This window comes from Macaca mulatta, chromosome 3 (assembly GCF_049350105.2).
Source record: "Macaca mulatta isolate MMU2019108-1 chromosome 3, T2T-MMU8v2.0, whole genome shotgun sequence".
Taxonomy (NCBI): Eukaryota; Metazoa; Chordata; class Mammalia; order Primates; family Cercopithecidae; genus Macaca; species Macaca mulatta.
Window position 1 is genome coordinate 38,001,464 of NC_133408.1, and position 23,059 is coordinate 38,024,522.

Here is a 23,059-nt window from a genome sequence, read left to right on the forward strand (position 1 = left end):
CCAACCTAGACCTCTCTGCTGAGCCTCAGATTCTTGTAACCAGATGTCTTCCGGACATCTACACCTCCATGTCCCAGGGGCTTAGCAGACTCCAACTCTAAAAGAGGACTCATCATCTGGCCCCGAAGTTGTTCCTCTTCCAAGTTAGAGATAATGTCAAGGCTGGGCGCAGTGGCTTACACCTGTGTTCTCAACACTTTGGGAGGCTGAGTCAGGAGGATCACTTGAGGCCAGGAGTTTGAGACCAGCCTGGGCAACATAGCAAGACCCCATATCTAAAAAAAAAAAAAAAAAAGGAATTAAAAAATTAGCCAGGTGTGGTGGCTCATGCCTGTAATCCCAGCTACTCGGGAGGCTAAGGTGGGAGGATCGCTTCAACCCAGGAGTTGAAGGCTGCAGTGAGCCGCGATTGCACCAAGGCACTCCAGCCTGGGAGACAGAGTGAGACTTCATCTAAAAAAAAAAAAAAAAGAGAGAGAGAGAAAAACATAATGTAATTCTTGACTCCTTCACCATTAATTCTCCCCAACAAATAAATTAATAAATTTTGTGGGGTTTACCTCACGCATTTTTATCAAATCCACTGCCCTGCCCTTCTTCATTCCTGCTACTGCTGACCCTAACTGGCTGTTGCCCATCATTGTAATCCATAGATCTGGGATCCTCAAATCTATCCTCCCTTGAGCCACCAGAGCGAGCTCAGTAATGCAGGAACCTGACCGAGTGATTTCCCCTGCCTGAAGCCTTCCAGAGGATCTTCAGAGGACCCACCACTGGGGCTGGGCGGGAAGGCTTCCCTGCACCTGCTGGTACTGCAGCTATGGCCCAAAGCCTCGTCCCCAGCCCCTGTCCTCCCTAGGTTGCCAGCCCTACTTCCGTATAGAGGTTCTCATTCCTTGAAGAGGGGATTCTAGGCTTCTTAGCACGGTAGCAGCACTGTTTACTGTCTGACCACCCCCTGCCTCTTCGATTTATCTCCAGCTGCTCACCACTCTGCTTTTCTTGCTTCAGCAACAAGGCATTGTTCCAGATTCTCTGGGGATACCAGATACTCAGTGCCACCACACCTTTGCTCACAGACTCTGGGAATTCTCACCCTGATCCTGCCCCCTCTGCCTTTGCCTGGTCAGCTCCTACTCAGCGTCTCCTTTTAGGCGTTGCCTCTGGTCTCAAGTCTCAAGGTGCTACCCCATCTCCTCCCCTAGGAGTGTCATACCCACCCCCTACCCTGGGAGCACCATTCCCATCCCCTCGGGGGCGCCGTCCTCATCTCTTCCTCTACTTGCATCGTCCCCATCCTCTCCCCTGGGGGTGCTGACCCCAACGCCTCTCTCCTGAATTGACTCAGCAGTGCTGAATCAACCAATTGACAAACAACCTTTAGGGCACCAGCAAAGGCAAGACGGCAACACTAATGCAAATATCTAGAAGGAAATCATTTGAATCATCTTTCTACTCCAGCTGTGCAAAGATATCCTCCTGTGTCTTCATTCAGAAGGTTGAGGCTTCTGAGTTTCAGGTCTTCCGAGGGTGGTTTTAGTTTGTATTTCGACTGCTAGTGTTCTTGAACCCATTCTGCCAAGTCAGTTGGCTTTGTGCACTTTCTCTGCTGTGATCTGTTCATTTTCTTTAACCTATTTATCTATCCAAGGCCTTAGGAATTTTTTTCTGTCATTTGTGACAAGGATTTTTTTTCAGTTTGCTTTTACCATTAATTTTTGTACATTACTTTTTGATATACAAAAGTGTTTGATTTTTATGCAGTTAAATCTATTGATATTTTACTTTTTCACTTCATTACTTTTGTGTTTGGCTGTTTCGACACTCTCAAGCCTAAAATGAGTATTCTTATAGGTTTTTGCCTTGTTTATAAAGGTTTAATTTTTAACATATTTAACTCTAATTTTTCTGGAATTTAGGTGTGTTATATACTCCAACATATGACTCCTCCTTTCTTTAAAATGATCCATTTTCCCAACATGATTTATTGAATAATCCATTTATTTATGGTGTTTCCTTCTTTGTATATTCAGAGGACCTGTTTATATAAAAGTCTGCTTGTGGATTATTTAGTTCCATTGATTCATTATCTCTTTTTCTGCCAGTTTTATAGTATTTTAATTGCTTCCAAAATGTGTTTTAATAACTGATAAAGCAACTGTCTTCAACTTTTCAGAATTTTGTTATTACTTGTCATCATTTATTCTTCCAGAAAAAACTGAAATTATTTTGTTTCAAAAGTAGTCCCATTGAATTTTTAATCATGTTGAACCTATGAATTGTTTTATGAGAAGTGACTTCTAAGTAATTCTGTTTTTCCATCCAGAAAATAATTTGCGTCCCTATTTATTCAGCTGTTTAGTAAGGTTTGCAAGTTTATACCCATAGGCTGTATACTTTTTTGTCAAGGTTGTCCTGAGATTTTGTCTCGTTGCTCCTGTAAATAGCAATTTTTCCCCATTTCATCTTCTAATTAGTTATTGTAGGAACATAGGAAAACTACTGATGTTTTGGTATTTTTTTTTCCATTCAGTCATATTCTGTATTCCTTTATTATTCTAATGATTTTTCCATTGCTCTTCTTTGCTTTCAAGGTAGACAATCATATCTTTTCCAAATAATAAAAATGTATTTTTTTTTTGTTTTTCCTATCTTACTGTGTTGGTCGGAATAATTTTAAATAATTGGCATAGTAACGTCTCTTGTGTTTTTCCTTATCTCAGTGGAATGTCTACTAGGATTTTACTGTTATGTGTGATATTGATTGTTTTTTGTTGAGATATAATTTGTATGTAACAAAATGCAGAGACCTTAAAGGAGTTTTGACAAATATATACAGCCATATAGCCCACACCTCAAACAAAATACAAGTCAATTACAACATGCCAGAAAGTTCTGTGTGGCCCTTTCTCGTCAGTCTAACCCCTTCTTCTGACTTCTGTCACCATAGATTAGGTTTGCCTGTTTTTGAACTTATAGGAAGTTGTTACAGGATCTTTGGGGTGTCACTTTTCTAGCCGGAATCCTCTGTGGCTGGTGTCGCTTTTGTCCGAGTTCTCATCCTGTATCCAGGAAGAATGAGGTTCACAGACAAATGGAGGGTGAGGAAGATAAAGAGGAGCTTTACTGAGTGTCAGGAGAGCCCAGAGGAGCCCCGCAGTGGGTGGCTGCTCTCTGTAGGCAGGTCGTCCCGTCGTCCGTGCAGTTCTCGGCAGAGAGGAGGTCTGGAGTGGGTGGCTCCTCTGCTGGCAGCTCATCCCAACGAGTGTTCAGCTCTCAGCAGAGAGAAGGCCCTGGAGAGGGTAGTAGCTTCTCTCTGCGGCTGGTCGTCCCAGCGTCTGCAGCTCTCAGCAGAGAGAAGGCCCTGGAGAGGTTGTTCCGATGTCTGTAGCTCCCAGCAGAGGGTAGCTCCTCCTTACAGCTGGTCCTCTTGTCTGCTCAGCTCTGACTGAGCCCAGGGTTTTTATGGTCTTCACGGGGGAGGAAGTGCATGCCGATTGGTCAATGGACGATCATGAGTGGGCCCGGAAAAGGCACCAGAAGTTCCCACTCCAGCCAGGGGGACTGGCATCCCTGCCCTTAGCCTCCAGGCCCTCAGTGGCCCAAAGGTGGGACCTCACCGGAGACCCGCCTTCTTCTGCCCAGGAGTCTGTCTGCTTCTTGCTGCCATTTATGGCACTCATGCTCGCCCTGACTTTGCTCCCAGATCAGAGGGGGCGCCAATAGCAGAGAGAAGCCAGGCAGTGAGAGCAGGCATTTCCAAGCCTGCAAAGGCAGGGGGGTCTTCCTGGGCCCCCCAAGAGTGCAAGAATGCCTGAATCTGCAGCCACGGGTTTTGGCAGCTGCAGCTGTGCCCAAGAGGGCAGGGATCCTGCCTGCTCCCAGCCCCCAAGAACACAAGGAGGCTTGGATCTGCAGCCGTGACTTGGGCAGGGCTCCTGCCTGCTCCATGGAGGGGGAGGCCCAGGTCTGCAGCCACAGTTTGGGAAGCTGCAGAGGCACCCAGGGAGCTCCCGCCCCAACTCGTAAGGGGCAGAGCTTCCACTTGTCCCCAGCTCCTATCAGCTCCTTGGAGCGAGCAGCCCCAGCGGTGCCTCCCTGCAACAGCTGGTGTGATGGCAGCAGCAGGCTGTCCAGAGCAGCTGGCTGCTGCCATCAAAATGAACATGATATTGACTGGAATGAGCAGTTTTTGTTTATCATGTAATACATTCCTTCCATTCCCACTTCTTAGGATTTTTAAAAAATTGTGTAGGGAAATGTTTTATTTCTAAGCAAATTATTCTTAAAATCACAAAATATTACATTTAGAAATACCCCCTACATTTATGTAAGAGAATTCATTCAGTATATGAATACGCTTCAGGCTCTTGGGAATTCATGCATTCCCAAGGCCCTGCCCCCCGTTCAGGTTTCAGAGCTGAGGCTCTGAGGGACGTGGTCTTCATCTATGACTCTAGGTTCCCAAGTCTCAAACCTGAAATAATGTACTTTTCCTTAACTCAGAAAGAAGCACTGTTTTCTATGAATTAGGGGTTAATCCCATGTTTTCTAATCTTCATGTTTTCTAACAACGTGCAGGAGGAACAACACTTCCATATCTCCCGCATCACTCACTGTCTTCCACCTGGAGTTCCACGCAGTCGGCATCTCCGCTGCCTAGGGAGTGCTGGTTTCTCTGGATGAACGTGGGAGCTTCCTTTTCCAAGGGTCCCATCCATGTGTCCCTTTATGCCTTGGAAGCCGGGAAACCCAAAGCTAACCTGAGTGTCTAACTGAAGTACCTCAGTCATTCCAACTGCTTAGAACATCTCTTTGCATTCTTCTCCTTTATGAGTTTGATTTTGTTTTTGTTTATGTCATTGTGTCACCCAATTTTATGCAGATTTTCACTTTAGAAGATCCTTAAGCTCTCTTTAAAAATAGGAGATACCTCTCTCCAAACACACACGCACACTCACACGCACACACGCACACATGCACACACACACGTATCATGTAACCATACTTTAAGGGCAGGCTCATGTGAAACGAGCCATCGACCTTCTTCCTCTCCTTTATTTTCTCTCTCCCCATTCCCTTGGGTACAGAGTACAGTCACTTCAGGCAAGTCTGCAAATCCTGTATCCACTCCCTCCTGACAGCGTTAGACACCAGGAGGTACCAGGAAGAGCGTGAGGTCCATTTTGGAGGCAAAGAACACTCACAAAATTAAATCACAAATCCAAGAACATATGAGGGGGCGTTGGGTAGTATGTGATTGCTTGCCAGGAAAGTGAAACTGAGAATCAGGACCCTCAAGGAAAGGGGGTTCCCTGTGGGCAGGTGTGGGCATGGAGGCCCTTGGAGGTGGGCCTTGAGCAGAATGTTGGAACGGGCAGTATTCCGATGCCCTGGTGCCTCGGGGGTGCTGGTGGCCAAGGACTCCGAGGCTTGAATGCAGGGCAGCAAAATGGGAGTTCAGGAAATTTCCCAGTGAGTGAATTAGTAAGAGCAGAAGGATCTTTGAGCAGGAGAAGCTGGAGGCTGAAATGGACTACTTTTTTAAAAACCATTTTCTAAATAATAATGTATTTTTAAGTACAAAGTAACACATGCCCGTTGAAGCTGGAGAACTAGTAGACGATGTACAAAGGAAGAGTTCTTATCTCCCCCCCACCATGAGGGAGCACTGCTAGCAGCCTCGGGTGCATCATTCCTCACTGAAAAGGGACACCTGCGAGGGACAGAGAGGGACCAAATGATGCCAGACCCGAGTCTTGTACAACAAAGAGCTGCACAAAGCCGGGAGCTAGGGAAGGTGGTGTGAAAGCAAGTTTTTAGCGAGATTAACCTGGCAGTGGCCTACAGGGAGCTGTGTGTGAGGCTCAGAGAGTGGAGGGGAGCAGGAGGCTAAGGGCCTGGAGCAGGAAGGTGGCCATTTCTGAATTGCTGATGGGGTTTCCCTGGGAAGGAGGGGGCCCAAGATGGCCTAGAGCCCCAGGCCTGGACCTGGAAGCAGGAGGTCCACTGAGGAAACCGGTCTGGGAAGAGCATCTGTGAGCTTGACTGGAGCATGCTGAGGCTGAGATGATGTTCTGGGGTTCAGGTTGCAGTATCTTCTGGACAGCTTGTGCCTCCTCCACCATGGAACGTTCTGGTGTCCACAGCAGCCTGCTGCTTTTCTGTGCCTCTCTGCCTCTGCTTTCTGAAGCACAGTTTAGTTTTGTCAGCTGCTGGGCCAAGACTAGCTTTTGGAGCACGTTCTCCGAGGCCCAGTGCCTCTCCCAAGCCCCTCCCCAGTGTCTTTGTGGGAGGGGTTCTTCCTCCACAAAGAGAATCTCTGAGCTGTGTGGCTGGGTTGGTTCTTTCTCTGCCACGGGTGCCTTTTCATGTAGGGAACCCGTCAGCCGTCTCCATGCCGCTCTCCATGAAAGCTGCTCCTGGCTGTCACCGTACAATCTGTTCAACATCTCCATCCCCTGTTGCTATTATGGACTTAAAAGCTGATGGGCTTTGTGCTGTTTTGCTTGCCAAAATGGCAAAGAGACTTTGTTCTTCATGCTTCAAATCATTTTAATGCTGTCTTTGAAACACACCTCACACAGGCGTTTTCTAATGGCCTCAGACTTGTTGGGGAGTATTTCATATTTTAGCTTGTCTTTCTTTGGGCTTTTGCATATTAACCCTCGCATGCATAGCATTTGTCCCCATTTTAATAAATGCATATCTGGGGAGACAGAACCTGTCACAGGTATTTATAAAGAGGGGACAATGACTGTGTTGGGGGCCCAGAGGGGGCTGAGGTCTGCTTCTCAGTTCACTTGCTGTCCTCACGCAAGATGAGGTGGGGGTCAGAGAGCCCAGGGTGGCTCCCACATCCTTGGTTGGTCCTCACCTTCTGGAATCCTCTGGCCCAGGCTGTCCCACAGGATGGCGTAACTTCCTGCGCAGGAGTGCCTGTGGTGACCGCACGGTGCAGAATACAGCATGGCTCCCATAGCTTGAGCTCCAGGAGGCCGGGCCAGCTTCCATCCGGAGAGGGCCCCCTGTTCCCCCCACTGTCTGCCAGCCATCTCCAGCTTGTCGCAGGGTTTGCCACCGTCGGGATAGGTCTTCCACCCAAGGTCAAGTTCCCCAAGCTTCTGGTTGTGTCCAGTCACCATTTCCAACCTCCTGCCCCTTCTCTGGAGGGAATGGCTTCTCCAGCACATAGGCTGACACCTCCCAATGAGCGTATGTCTCCCCTTGGGTCCAGGCCAAAGTCTGGCCTCGCTGGGCCACCTTTGGTGTCTTGACCTGAGGCTCTGGATGTGAGCAGTCTACGGCCTCAAAGCCTGTTCTGGGATCATTTTGGCTGCATCCCTTAGCTGGGGGTCTCATGTATTTCTAAATGTCTCAGCTCTTTCGTTCTTAACTTTTTAAGGCAAAAACTTGGTGCATTTTAATCGTGACCTTTCAGACCTTTATGGTTTCTCTAAAGACATATACAACAGAGAAGGCCTTCCCAAAGGGAAGGATATCAAAATGTATCCTGTTCACTCTTTGGTGTTTTGTTTTAAGTAGAAAATATCCATCTACTTCCTAGTCTTTCTTCCCCCTGTTCTATGAAGTCTTTGTCTGGCCTAAGCCTCTTTCTTTCTCAAGCATCCTTAGTGGTTTATCCCTGTCACTCCTGTGGCCTCCATCTTCTCTTCTAGGGTTGCCATGAACAGGTCTGTTTCACAATGTTCTTTTCAAATTGTGTTTTTCTTAGTTGTGTTTCATGCCTCAATAGAGTCACATTCATCTGGGGGCCCTCGCAGTCCCCTTGCAGGAGTACAGTCTGTTCCACAAATGTATTTAGCAGCTTAAGCTTGGAATTCTACAGTGCCACTAAAAAATATGTTCCTTTTGTCATTGTAAGAGTTTTTAACTAGAATCCTGCAGAAAATGCTTTGTGTAACCTTTGCATAACTAGTTATTATCTATGCTTCTCTCTTAATGTCCAGATGAGCTCTGACTAGACCAAGAGAAGCTTTTTTCGTAGCCCTGGCTGTGCCCGTCTCTGAGCCCAGGCTCCAGCCTGGAGGGGTGCGTGGCTCAGAGTGGGAGTGGGTTCTGAAGCCTCGCCCCAAGCAGTTTAACTGCATGGAGGCTGAAATTCTTTGTTGTCTGGGCTTTCAAAAACTGTGTTGTTTCTGTTCATGTGACGACAGTAATTTGAGGGCACTTTAACATAGAGGAGGAAATGTCATTCCTTCCACCAAACTAATCTCAGTAACTCACTGAGCTGAACACCAAGATATAGGTCAGAGTCTCCAAAAACGTGAAAGTAATTACCCAAAGCACTGAACAACGATAAGAATGGTTTAAAAAACAAGAACTGCAGTAGGGACCTATGCTTGTTTCATTTCAGTTCCTTCCCATACTCTTTATTTTCCAAAATTTTTAGGTGAACTTGTATTATTCTTTGTGGTATATATAATGTACATACATAAACAAGTACATATACACACAAAATATACATAAAATTTGCCATTTTTATCACTTTTATGATGGAAAAAATGTGGTCTGGGAGATGGATATCTGGTTCTCAGGGGTGGATCCAGGTTTTGTTGTGTAATTTTGGAGCTCTTGTTAAGAAAAATAATACAACATTGAAAGAGCCTCTGCTAGGACCCAGGGAGGGCCCAATGCGATGGGAGCAAAGAGCTCCAGGTCACTCTGTGCATCCTTTTTCTGGAGTTGGCATGAGCCTCCTTCCTGGAGGGCACTGGGCACTGCTGTTTGCAACTCATGGAGCCCCAGCCCTTTGCTGCTGCTCTACCCCATGGACATCAGGCCCCCCAACACTGAGGAGTTCAGCATGAGCCGTGTCTGGGACACCTCATCCTTCATCCTCCAGGCTCTAGCCTCAGGAGGAATCCCAGTGGCTTTAACCTCAGCTCTCTGACAGCCCTCACTCTTGTGTGCCTGGGCACACGCGTGTGGACACACACATACGGATCTGCTCTTCTCATGCGAAACACATGACCTTCCACTGCAGGGTCCACACAGGGCCTCCTAACCCGCCACTCCCCTGCCTGGCTCCGGACCAACCATTCATGATAGGTCTTTATTTTTTCTTACTAAACTTTGTATTTTAGAGCAGTTTGGAGTGTACAGAATTGTTGCAAAGATGGACCCCTCACCCAGCTTCCCCCGTGACACTAGTGTGGTGCCTTTGTCACAGTCAGTGAGCGCACAGTGACACCTTGTTATTCCCTGCAGTCACTGCCCCCTTCCAAGCTCTGCAGTCTCTCCCTGATGATGTCTTTCCCGCTCTGCTGCAGGATCCCATCCAGGATCTGTTTTGTAGAACGTCACTTAATCAGGATTTGTCTGATGTTCTTCTCGTAGCTAGACCGGGGTTGTGGGGCTTTGGGAAGAAGACCAGGGAGGTAAAGTGCCATTCTCATCACATCAGGTCAAGGGTGGACCCTGTCAACATGACTCATCACTGCCGATACTTGATAGACCTTCCAGACATGGGGAATTTAACCTGATCTCTGCCTAGGGCTAGACTCTCAGCAGCACCTGTCTTGAGTGTGCAGTGCCACCCTAAGGAATGCAGCCTGCTTATACTCGGTGTCTAGAGAGACAGTCTGTTGTGGTGGAGGGGAGCCTCTGATTTAGCACGAAGCCTCCTCTCTCAGCTCCATGGCGGGGGCCCTCGTGGGCATTGCTCCAAGACAAGCTCATCTTCTCCTTCATCTCTGTGACCAAGCCCTTAACTTCCCAGCTTCAAATCCTAGGCAACCGTGAGACGTGGAGTTTGCACAAGGAACATTAATGGTGAGTGGAGAGACCCTGAGCCTTCACTCCATCCGTTTATCATGTGGAAATGAAGATCAGCGTATCCCCTCCAAGGTTACTGTGAAGGTTGACCATGGAGACACACAGGCATCAACAGTAGCTCCAACGGAGTGGGTGCTTTTGTTCCACAAACATATGTTGAGCTCCTACTGTGTGTCAGGCACTCTTCTAGTTGCTGAGGACCAAACAGGGAATAAAACAGATCCCAAGGGAGCTTAGCCAGTGGATAATTCTTTAAATGGATCACCATGATTATTATAAGCTAAAATATATTTCAGGAGATACAATATGCAGACTGTTGTAGCGAAAACAGTAGTAGAATTCGAATTAGAAAAATAATAAATTTGCACCTAATTTTTCCACTTAACTGTAACCTGGGGGAACTATCCTTGTTTTAATGAAAGCATGTTCATTCTCATTCATATAAAAATGCAAAGTAAAGCATCAACCAAATTACATTTTTCACCCACCAGTAGACAATGACAATAGTTATAAAACGCTCCATGTTGGCAATGCCGTGACAAAAATAGTCACTTTCTAAGAACTTTTTATTATTAAAAGTACTAAATACACACAAAAATACAGCTCCAACAACCAATAACATTTTAACCATATGTATTTCATCTGTTCCTCACTTTTCTTTTGCTAGAGTGTTTTAAAGGAAATTCCAGAAATTATGTCATTTCATCCCTAAGTGATCAGTAAGCAGCTCAGAAAGTTGATTACACCTAACAAAATTAATAGTAGTCATTAACATCACCTGCTATTCACTCTATATTTAACTTTTCTAAGTGTCTAAAAAGAAAGGTCTTTTTACACTTGAATCAGAGTCCAAACAAGGTCCATCCATCGCACTGGTTGTTTTGTGTCTCAGTGTCTCTTCATCCACAAAACCCCCGCCTACCTCCCCACTTCCTGCCTGGGCAGAGGCCATGACAGTTGTCCTATAGAAGGCCTCAGGTCTTAGATTAGGATTCTGGTGATTCTGGTGTTTAATTGGTTCCTGCACCTTCTTTTTTTTTTGAGTCTTGCTCTGTCACCAGGCTGGAGTGCAGTGGCGCGATCTCGGCTCACTGCAACCTCCACCTCCCGGGTTCAAGTGATTCTCCTGCCTCAGCCTCCCGAGTAGCTGGGACTACAGGTGCACGTCACCACGCCTGGCTCATTTTTGTATTTTTAGTAGAGACAGGGTTTTACCATGTTGGCCAGGATGGTCTTGATCTCTTGACCTCATGATCCGCCTGCCTCGGCCTCCCAAAATACTGGGATTACTGTACCTTCTTTACTGCCTGGAGGCTGGATCTGAGCTGCCTTCAGTTTCTGGATGGTTTCTTTTCTTACATGAGAGTGTGTGTGCGTGTGTGAATACTTCTCGGGTATCAGCGGTACTTCCTGCTGCATAACTCAAGGAGGCACATGACACCAGCTGCTCCACTTCTGGTGATGTTGAGATGGAGCCACTCTAAGTAGCCGCCACCTGTGAAGTTCGGCAGAAGTTATTTAAACTTTCCTGAGTCTTGGTTTCCCAGAGTGAAAAAGAGGTGTGAGACCTCCTCCCCAAGCGGGTTTCTGTGGCTACAGCCCTGAAAGCACTTCCAGGCTGCAAACTGCCATGGAAATGTTAGGTATTAATAATATGACGATGCGTTTGGCAATTAAGGAAAATCTTCCTGCTGGGCGTGGTGGTTCACTCCTATAATCTCAACACTTTGGGAGGCCAAGGCAGACAGATTGCTTGAGTCCAGGAGCTCAAGATAAGCATGAGCAACATGGCGAAATCCCGTCTGTACAAAAAATACAAAAATTAGCCAAGGCATGGTGGCACGCACCTGTGGTCCCAGCCTGCGGGATGGGATGTGCTGTGGCGGTAGGGGTGGAGTGGAACATGACTGAGGTGGGAGGATCGTTTGAACCCAGGAGGCGGAGATTGCAGTGAGCCGAGATCACGCCACTGCACTCCAGCCTGGGTGACAAAGCGGGACCCTGTCTCAAAAAAGACAAGAAAAGAAAAAAAAATCTTCTTTCAAAAAACATGTTCCTTCTTCAGACACCTTTAATTGAGAAAATGGGAATGATCTTTTTTATTGGAAAAAGCTTTGAGTACATTTTCAAAGATTGGAAACCACCAGCTTTTTAACCAACAGCTAAAGTGGAGTCGTGATTCTTTCCTCACGATTCTGGGCCTTACCACTGAGAAAACCAAAGTGTAGTGATACCTTCTGTAGAATGGAGCCTGGCTGGGGATGTGTAAAATCCCTCAGTCTTCTAGATCAGAGAGTCCCTGAAGGGGAAGAAAAAAGGTATTAAACTTTTTTGGGATGGTTTCCTTTATCAAAAGGCTCTTCTGCCCCCCAGCCTCCAAGAGAAGCATCCCATGGCCCTCTTCTATGAGGACTGGTTACGGGAGGACCCTTTTAAAGGGATGTTCCTTATTGATTGTCAGGAACAGACTTGCTATTTAAATTTTAACAGTTCTCAGCAAGCTTGCAATTCCAGAGCTGGTGAATGAGCACATCCTTCCCAAACCAAGGTTTTTTTGTGTGTGTGTGTTTTTTTTTTACAAATCAGGGTGCCCAGAGATGGATCGGGTTCGTTTGTATTAGTTTTCACTTTAATCTCTCTTCCTGCCAAACCTTTTATCTTCTAGTGGAAGAGGAAAAAGAATAAATAAAGAATCCTGTCGTTGCAGCAGGACTGAGCAGAGCCCGGAGGTGCAGAGGAAATTAATAGGCCCTGTTGTCAAATCAAACCGGGCAGCAGACTCTGGACCCTGAGGCTGAGGCTCTGGACTTTCAGGAGCTGTTTACACTTGAGTGAAAAAACAGCCAGGATCAGGCAGGGTCAGGCTGGTGGGATGGGGCCGAGGGCAGGAGGACGGCGTCTCCAGCCTTGCTCTGCCTCTCCCTCAGTCTGATTAATCGCTTCAGTCACCTGGTTACAAGAGATGTCCTCTTGACTGTCTCTGTCTGAAACGACGTTTGTTCACTGTGCCTGACAGAGCAGGTGAATGGCTCACTTCTAGACACTGTGATGTCTGAAGGAAGGGGTGGAAGAAGACCTTTACTGAGTCCAGTGTCAGTCAAGCTTCCTGCGGGAAAAGATGGCGTTCCTGAGTGAGAGCAATCAAGGAGGAAGTTGTAGAAGGGGAATGCTTGCAGAGGTGCAAGTAGAGGGGAGCTGTTCCCTGGGGCTGGTAGCCTCAGAGCGGGTTTCACTTGTAGGTCAAAGAGCCTAAGGCAGTTGCAGAACCCGAGAAGGAGAGATTGTGTAGGGCCACCACTTGGAAAAGAGGAGGACCCTTTTGATGAAGGACCCAGGTGGCCCCAGGCAGCCTTCCAGTGAGCGGGGAGGAAGAGCCTTAAATTTGCTCCCCTTGTCTATGGGAAGCCTAAGGGCAGGATCCCTTAGGGCAGAGCTGGGTAGGGAGGGTGGAGCTTGGATCTAGGGAGAGGGAGGTACCCTGGGCCAAGCTTACAGCTAGATGCTTTCAATGTATGTTATTTCATACTCGGGAGCGTCTTGGGGATTATATGTTATCCCCCATCTTTTCATCATTTGTATTGATTGATTGATTGATTGATTGAGATGGAGTTTCGCTCTCGTCGCCCAGGCTGGAGTGCAGTGGCGCGATCCTAGCTCACTGCAACTTCTGCCTCTCGGGTTTAAGCAGTTCTCTGCCCCAGCCTCCCGAGTAGCTGGGATTACAGGCACCTGCCACCAGGCCCAGGTATATTTTTGTATTTTTAGTAGAGATAGGGTTTCACCATCTTGGCCAGGCTGGTCTTGAACTCCTGACCTCGTGATCCACCCGCCTTGGCCTCCCAGAGTGCAGGGATTACAGGCATAAACACACATTAAGAAAACACCATGTTCACCGTTTCTAAGTGCACAGTTCAGTGGCATTAAACATGTTCACACTGTTTTACCACTGTCACCACCATCCTTCTCTAGAGCTCTTTTCATGTTGCAAAACTTCTGCCTCACTAAACAATAACTCCCCATTTCTCCTTACCCTACTCCTCCTACTTTCTGTCTCTGTGAATTTAACTGTTCTAGATGTCTCATACAAGTGGAATCATATAGCATTCATCTTTTTGTGACTTATTTCACATCATATACTGTGCTCAAGGTTCATCCATGTTCTGGCATTTGTCCTAATTTCCTTCATTTAAAAAGCTGAATAGTAGCCATTGTATGGGCAGATTGCATTCTGTTTACCCATTCATCCATCGGTGGGCAGTTGGGTTTGCTAGCAATAATGCTCAAAATCCTAAGGAAATTGAACACTCGAACAAAGGATTCTTAGCAAAGCAATTTTACTTCTGCGCAGAGGGGTGCCTCCTTGGCCGGTCGCCATGAGAGGACACCTGAACAAAAGGCACGAGAGCCTTTATTCCTGACGCAAGTCCTGCCCCTGTACCCTTTCCCCGTTGGCTGGGGCCGGGTTGTACAATCTAAACTAATCCCGGTTGGCTAAACTTTTGCTTTTTTTAGATAAGGTGGGCACGTGAAAGAAAGCGGAGAGGAAAGGGGAAGGGGGGTCTGTAATGAGCTAGAAAGTGAGTCCTCTTTGCAAATAAGGAAAGGAATGTGAGCTGGTACTGATAATGCCTGGTACTGTGGCATCTAACAAAGGCAAAAAGGAAAAAAAGGGAAAAGGCAGCGGGGTGGAGGGTACTATAAATTAAAGAATAAAAGATTGATCGAGTTCTTTGAAGAGAAACCTCATCATATCCTACAGGTTGCTTCTACCTTTTGGCTACTGTGAATAAGGCTACTGTGAACACAGGTGTGCACATATCTCTTCGAACCCCTCCTTTCAGTTCCTTTGGGTGTATACTCCGAAGCAGAATTGCTGGATTATATGGTAATTCTGTCTGAATTTTTTTGAGGAGCCACCATACTGTTTTCTGTAGCAGCTACCCCACTTTACATTTGCAACAACAGTGCAATGGAGTGGAATTTCTCCACATCCTTCCCAACACCTGTTATTTTCTGTTTGTGTGTGTGTGTGTTTTTAGTAATAGCCACCCTAGTGGGTGTTAGATGCAATATCATTGCGGTTCTGATTTGTCCACTGTTTTCACAGAAGTTCAAACAAAACTGAACACCCTTAAGTGAGAGAGCTCATTGTCAGCTGTGGTCTCCATGCTTCTTTCTTCTACATACCAGTTCTCTTCAGAATGAGAACGGTATTTCCATGGAAGCTGGACTTGGCACGAAGGGGCCCTGCCTTCTACCAACCGAGTCCGGTTGCCCTGATACTGGGAAAGACCTTTCGTCCTCCACATTGACAAACGGCTGTTTTCCGTAAGGGAGACTGCTTGGCAAACCAGATCACCACGAGCTGCGTGGTGCCAGTGGAAGGATTTCAGGCTCCCAGAGTGAAAAGGGAAGTTGCTGTGAGTTCTTCCATAGGTAACTGGGAATGCACACATTTTGTTTTTAAAGAAGACACACAGAGAGGGGGATCCTCATCAGCTGCCCATTATCCATGTCACTGGAAATCAAAAGCCAGGAACACTGAAATGCCCAGCTGGTGGCGAAGACTGCATTCCCAGAAACCCATTTTTGGAAGCAGCTTTATTTGAAATAATTAAAAAGATTCCATCTTCCTAGCCAACTGGCTTCATGCTTCAGAGCAGCTTAACTTTGTGTTAAGGAATCCAGTGAGCAGATTCTGAATTAGTGATAGACATCTCTGTGTGAGGCCACTGAAGTTGCCTTTGAGAGTCTCATTTTCATTTTGGAGCAATTTATGGCCACTGCTTGTGATGGGTAAGGAGCTGGAGTGCATTTCTGATGAGCTCGCAGGCGCGGACTCGCGAATCCCCACGGTTCGGGCTGTAGGTTTTTGGAGTAGCGGCTGGGATTTTATGTGTGAATGTTGACATGCAGCTGGTACTGTCTGCAGGCTCCGCCTAGCCCAGCACCGTGGTAGAAGGCGTGCGCCACCTCTTTCTGACCATCTCTAACGGGGTGAAAGGGACCTTAGCACCACTTCAGGTCAGCAAGACAGCTCGATTTCCAAAAGAGTTTCCCCCACCCAGGTCTTACTTTACTAATAACTTGAAAATTCAGTTCAGGCATCATCGCAATTCAGAATGGAAACCGACAGCGGATGCTGGAAGTCACTGCCAAGACCTTGTTCATTCCAAGGCATCACTCTACAAAATGATTGGGCTGAAAAGCATGTTTAAACTCTGCAAAAAAAAAAAAAAAAAAAAAAAGAAGTACACACACACAAGGGTGTAGGATCTCCAGCAGAACCTTCAGAAGCCTTGCCGGCGAGAGCGCATTTGGCTGGTAGAGTCACTCTTGCACACCTGCTGGAAAGCTGGGTGGGAAGATATTCTAAACTCGCTGTGAATTTCATTACGTCTCTCTCCAGCCAAAGCCACTCAGGGGTGTGGTGGCGTAATGGGTCTGCCACGCAGATGGGCTGCGAAATACACAGCCCATCTGTCTTTATCGTGCTCATTTCCTCTTTTATTAAAATGTTAATGAATATAGTTTTTATTTATCATTCAGTGACATGTGCAGCATCCTTTTCTGGGAGACAAATCTGCAATCTGCCTAACCACGTGAGCCGACAGAGAACTTTCTCCCCTTACATACCGAACACAGGAATTAGGGACGTTTTGGTTCCTTTTAAACCGCCACATGCAGGTTGCACAAAATAATCCCTTTGCTCATTGATGGCGGCATGGCGGGGGTGGGGGGAGTTTCCTTTCTGGCTTGCAGATTACTAGCCACATGACTGCAGCCTCCGTTTCCACACCTGCTCAATGGGATAAGTATTCCTTCTCCTAGTGCTGTCCTGCTAAGCAAATGAGATGTTCCCTGAGAAGGCCTTGGCATTCACCTCTTATTATTCAGACATGCCCTTCTGTGGGCTTGAATTCGTTTTCTTCATTCTTTCAGACTCTCCGTGGAAAGTGCATCTGTCAAATGTTGGCCCCGAGATGACAGGCGTCACCGTGAGCGGCCTGACTCCGGCTCGCACCTATCAATTCCGGGTGTGCGCAGTGAACGAAGTGGGCAGGGGCCAGTACAGCGCTGAGACAAGCAGGTGCGTGAATCCCGCCCCAGGTGGGGGCGCGGAACAGCCAGGCGCCTGAATGCCAAACAGAAGCATCACAATAGGTGGTGGAATTGATCACAGCAACCCACTGGCCTCCCTCAGGGAGACCGCCCAAAACATGAGCAGAAAAGCCTGTCACAAAGAGGGAAACACCGTCCCACGCAGGCTTAGCTGGGCCTTCCTTCGTTGCTGTGAGGCAGGTTTCTTGGATTTTTCCTGTGGCGACCTGGCTGTGCCTACATAAATCGCTCCTGACAGCACAGCCCTCTGTACACAGGAAATTAAGAGCTTACATGTTTTCCATGTCCTTTGCCCACCCCACTGCCGGGTGGAAGCTGGTGCCACAGTCTTAACAAGTCAACACCCAGCGTGCTGTAAGGGAAGCCAAAGACTCCTCTGTCTCTGCCGAGGCTTTGCGTTCCTGAGCGGTCTTCGTGCTCTCCCATCCCTGTGAGGGCCGCCTCTGAAAAAATCTCACTCGGAGGTGACATGGGAAAATGGCTTCATGACATTTCAGCACGCCCTCCCCAACCAACCTGAGCTTTCAGTGGGCTTGACTTGTAGAACAGCTGAGCTCTAAATCCTTTTTTCCCCCAAAACGTGGGAGTTTGATATGAGAAATATTGAAAGAGCCGAAGAAAACAGTTTGGGAGGAGTCTGAGACGGCGGGCCCAGGAGCGGATACGTTCAGGTTTACAGTCTTTCTAAAGGGCTGAGGTGCTGGCGCTACTCACACAGAACAAAGTCACCTCTGCGCCTTCCTCGCTGCTTGGTTAACTGATTTTCTGTTATGTTGATTTGTGGTAACTGTTTCTCATGTCCTTTCGGTTTCGTGGGCTGTGAGTTTTGCTTTTCTTGAAACCCGATTCTCGTGAGTAGTCAGGCTCAAGATTCAGCAAGATAGATGAAATGCAAAGGGGGCCCCCTTGTTTCTAGTACTCATCTCTCTTGTTCCTACCCGTCTTTTATGTTTAGGTTGATGCTACCTGAAGAACCACCCAGTGCTCCCCCGAAAAATATAGTGGCCAGTGGGCGGACCAATCAATCCATTATGGTCCAGTGGCAGCCGCCCCCAGAAACAGAGCACAACGGGGTGTTGCGTGGTTACATCCTCAGGCAAGTACCCCGTGATTGACCATCTTTAGGCCGCCATTAGAGCTGAGCGTCGATTTCACGGAGGGTTGCAAACTCTAATGTCTGTAAGAGCCAAACAGGAACCAAAGGAGGCAGACCAGGTGTGAGATGTTAGGGAGTGGTGGAGACTGTGGCAAACTGGAATGCACAGACCAGCGTGGGCAGCCTTACAGAGACGTTCTGTGCATATTCGACCATAAATGGCACACACAAAACTGGTGTCGGGGTAGCATTTTAGCAGGAGAATGGAGGGAGTATTAGGGGTTGGAAGCAAGGTATAATATTCATTGTGCTTTTTTTTTTGAGATGGAGTTTCACTCTTGTCGCCCAGGCTGGAGTGCAGTGGCACGATCTTGGCTCACTGAAACCTCCACCTCCTGGGTTCAAGCGATTCTCCTGCCTCAGCCTCCCAAGTAGCTGGGATTACAGGCATGTGCCACCACACCTGGCTAATTTTTGTATTTTTAGTAGAGACAGCATTTCACCATGTTGACCAAGCTGGTCTCAAACTCCTGACCTGAGGTGATCTGTCCCTCTCAGCCTCCCAAAGTGCTGGGATTACAGGCATGAACCACCGCATCTGGCCTCATTGTGAGTCTTTTGATTCCATTTAAGTTTTCAACCAAGGGCATGTGTTGTTCAATACAGTAATTTTAAATTAAGAATAATTAATTTGATGTAGTTATTAGCCAGTTGTCACCATGCTGGTGTGTTGTTCACTAATGCCAGATCTTCTAGTATTTCCAGAAATTAAAAAATCTACCTTTGTACCTGAAACCTCACAACTTTTAGATGTTGGGAATGAAATCAATATATTTGGAAACAAAGGGCAGGGCTAACGCACACTTCTGCGGGCCAGATGTGGCTGAAGGGCAGCCAGGGTGCTATCTTTGCTTTATAAAGGACAGTTAGGCTTCTAGAATTGTTGGGAACACTGTATCTGAACTTGTCTGTGTTTGAGAAAAGAAACCTCCTTTGCCAAAACTGCTATTTTTAAAATTGCCCTGAACGTGATATTCGCAGTGGTCTGTTGACACAAGTAAAAGTAAAGCAGAATTGCATGATAATTATTAAATCTCTTCTAATAGATTGCAGCACTGTGGACAGATTTGTTAATTTTGCCAGTGTTACTGGGGCAAGAACAGTAGGTATCCCCTTATTCCCTTCCTGGGCTCGTTCCAAGTGTCTGATCAGTAAATAGTGGCTAACAAAGGTCATCAGCAGACAGATTTAATTTCTTAGATAAATGTAAGAAATTGGGAAATGCTGCGTCTTCAGCTTCATTATCCTTGTGTATGAAGGGCAACACCTTCCATATATATATATGTGTGTGTGTGTGTGTGTGTGTGTGTGTGTGTGTGTGTGTGTAGTCATGCATTCATCATTTAATATGTGTTTTTCTATATGCCTGGAATATTTGCCTGTCAAAATCAATTTGCCGCTGTTTTCAAGTTTTTCCTCCAGTGTTGAGATTCTCTTCTAAATGTAAGCCAGACGGTGACCCACCTGAAGTGGTTTAAATGGGCTATCCCCAGGGGTACACAAAGAGCTCCAATCAATAGCAAGGTCCCTTTTGTCTCGAGGCTCCAACTGTCCTTCCTCATTTCAAAGAAGGGGGAAGAGGAACTTGCAGTTCTGTCCCCTCGGGGTAAGGGCCGTGGGCTCTAGTTCCTGTTGATCCCCTGGGACAGTTCCTAATTGCCTGACCTCCTCCGCTCCAGAAAATAGCCCCGTGTCCCCGCCGCCTGCCTGCGGCCGAGGGCTCCTGTGGCACTGCTGCTCTTGCCTCTGCCTTAGCCATTCCTTCTTGTTCTGCACCCATCCACTAATGAGAATAATTGGCTGCCCTCTCTACCCAGTTGCACAGGCTTGTCATTCCTCTGTCTCTGCCTTTCTTCAGCACGTGCAGAAAGAGTTTCCTTAGGCTGAAGCTGTCAAGTAATGACTTTAAAAGTCATCCCACACAACCAGGCCCAGGGCACAGAGTTTAATAATAAAATCTCTCTGATGTTACGAGGCCACGTCAGGGACTGCACGTTTCTCTATTTTGCGGGATTACTACCGTTAAAAGGATTTTCTGTGATGGGGTCAGTAGAGTTGGGTGCTGGGGATGAGGGCATCTTCTGTATTTGCAGGAGCTTAAATCCCAAAAGCCCTAAGATGAGGGTGTGCACTACCCTAGGCCTGTGAATATCAAAGTTTTCAGAAATTAAAGAGCCATGCCAAAATGAATTAGCTTAGAAACATTTCCGCATAATCCTCCGGTCTGCACATCAGCTCTCTGTTTGCGAGTGTGTATCCTCCAGGGCACAGCCTCTGTGTCAGATCCGAGGCACAATGCAAGGAAAGCAAAGAGAAATAAATCACTTCCGTGGCTCCAGCCATAAGAAGTAGTTAGGATGCGTGTGCAGTAATAAAATATTTATAATAATAGGCAGGGTGTTTCTTTGAGAGGAGCATAGGGGTTATGTCCTTTAAAAACATTCTCCTGTTTATTTCTGTATAAAAAATCATCTTGTTCTGGCTGAGATGGTCTCCTGGGCAACATATCCTACCAGCAAGAGGAGGCTGCCCTGCACTTCCGTTATTAATTGTGACCTTCTTACACATCCTGTGACTATTACAAAAGCACTCGGAGCCACTGGTCAGAATGGGCCAACATGCCTGTTCCGGAGGGGAGCACAGGCTCTTCGGAAGATGTGAATTCTGCAGTTTGTTTTTCACAGTGGTATAAAGAGTGGTCCCGGAGAAGATGGGTGGCTCATGCAGGTGTAGTTCCTTATAACTCACAGTTATCTCTTCCATACTTCTCAGTAGAAGAGCAGTGTTTAAAAATATATATATATTTAGGGAGTGCTTTACACCTTCACATCTCTTGTACATTCAGTGTCTCCTTTGACTCTTGCAACAAGCATGGAAATGCTACCGTCATTCCCACCTTAAAGAGGTGGAAACCAAGGCTCGGAGAAGTTTGGAATTTTCCCAACACCACCCAGCTCCTGAGTGGTTGTTGAGCCAAGTCTTCCAATGCTGGTTCCTCGGCTCTTCCCTGGACTGTGCATTGTGTAGCGTTGGGTCCACACGAGGGATCCTTCTCAAGGGCCATCCTCGTTCTGTCATAGTGATTACAGACGGTGCTTGGGGCCACCATGCCCAGGCTACTCAGGTGCATGGTGTGGGCACGGAGCCAGTTTCTACCTTTTCCCAAATGGCTGTCTCAGTCCCATTTGTTTCAAGAGTTCATCTCTTGTAGATGGTGAATGTAAGTGGAAATGCCTGTCACACAGGTGAATCCATGCCAAGCCTTTCTCCCACTGGCCCACTGCCTTGAGGACCATCGTGCTATGTCGGCGACCTGAACACCCCCTGGGAATTGCACGTGTACTTGCTTGGTGCAGGTCGTTCAGTAAAGGAGTCAGAGGTGGACACATTATGAAGCCAAAACGTGGTTTGATAACTTGACTTTCATTTTTGCCCATCACAGAATAAGGCCGTCCTGTCCCTGAGTCTCCCACCAGGCAAGCCCAGGGGCCACTTGCTCCTTTCAGGCAAGAGACAGAAGGCAGCCCGGTACCTTCTTGCTATTCAAGGGCCGTCTGCTTTTGATCATTTGTTTTCTATCAAACAGGCCCCACCGAGTGCACATGGTCGGCAGCAAGAGGGAATGAGAGGATGCTCTCGGAAACTCCTGATTTTCAAGCCGTCCTTCTCTTGGGAAAGTTGTTTTACATTTTAGGGCCTGAATTTCTGGGTTTCTTCTCTGCTTCGATGTCAGCAGCCTTACTGATGTTCCGGTCCACGCGTGTCGTCTCGGCTCCTTCCCCTTCGTGCTCAGGTGCCCTGCCCCCATGGGACCAAATAGGTGATGGACATGGAAACTGCAGAGCCACCGAGCTCAGAGATCAGCATCCTGCAGGAGCCTGAAGATTTCCACACGCCGTGAAAAGCCAGCAGATTTGCTGCCACTCAAGTGTGGGACTGTGAGGCAGGAGCCACTTCTGGGATAGAAATCAGAGGCTCTTGGAAGCTGCAGGATGACAGGGCAGTCACTCCTACTGGGTTTACGCAGGGGTGCTGATCCAGGAAGGCTCAGTAAATTACCTGAGTCAGTTCAGTGCATTAACTTCTATAGACCAAATCATGGAGAAATGTTTGCAATCAAAATAATACGATGACAGATCTTCTCACAGTACACACAACAGTTTCCTAATTTATACATCCTAAGTCCTGAGTTGTGTATATTGTCTTCTCTTTTATAAGCACTACTTGAAATTTCCACCTTTCGTACACTCAGAACATAGTACCCAAGCGCCCACAGAGGTCTTCTACAAAGCAGTTTGTCATACTCAGCACTGCACTGGTATTTTAGAAGTTTCAACACCTTTTCAATGCCGCTTATTCCAGTTCTGGGATGCACTTGGACAAACCCGCAATTCCTAAATGGAACTCTGTCCCTGGAGACCACGAGACGGTGTGCCGCCCGCTTCTGGAGCTCTGTCCCTGCAGACCACGAGACCGTGCGCCCCCCGGTTCTGGAGCTCTGTCCCTGGAGATCACGAGACCCTGTGCCGCCCGCTTCTGGAGCTCTGTCCCTGGAGACCATGAGACCGTGTGCCACCCGGTTCCAGAGCTCTGTCCCTGGAGACCATGAGACCCTGTGCCTCCCACTTCTGAGGCTCTGTCCCTGCAGACCACGAGACCGTGTGCCTCCCGCTTCTGGAGCTCTGTCCCTGGAGACCACAAGACTGTGTGCCGCCCACTTCTGGAGCTCTGTCCCTGCAGACCATGAGACCGTGTGCCACCCGGTTCTGGAGCTGTGTCCCTGGAGACCACGAGACCGTGTGCCGCCCGGTTCTGGAGCTGTGTCCCTGGAGACCATGACACCGTGTGCCGCCCGCTTCTGGAGCTCTGTCCCTGGAGACCACGAGACCGTGTGCCACCCGGTTCCGGAGCTCTGTCCCTGGAGACCACGAGACCGTGTGCTGCCACTTCTGGAGCGCTGTCCCTGGAGACCACGAGACCGTG

General features: G+C 47.5%; 1 protein-coding gene across 4 annotated transcripts in view; it reads left to right on the top strand.

Annotated features, from left to right (window-relative positions):
• The window catches only part of SDK1 (sidekick cell adhesion molecule 1), a 964,538-nt gene that overhangs the window by 695,551 nt on the left and 245,928 nt on the right, over nt 1-23,059 (top strand). For all 4 annotated transcript variants that reach the window (XM_077996063.1, XM_028845525.2, XM_077996061.1 and 1 more), the window contains exons 15-16: nt 16,741-16,888; nt 17,876-18,016. In XM_077996063.1, the coding sequence (XP_077852189.1) occupies nt 16,741-16,888; nt 17,876-18,016 (289 nt within the window). The remainder of the gene's footprint in view (nt 1-16,740; nt 16,889-17,875; nt 18,017-23,059) is intronic.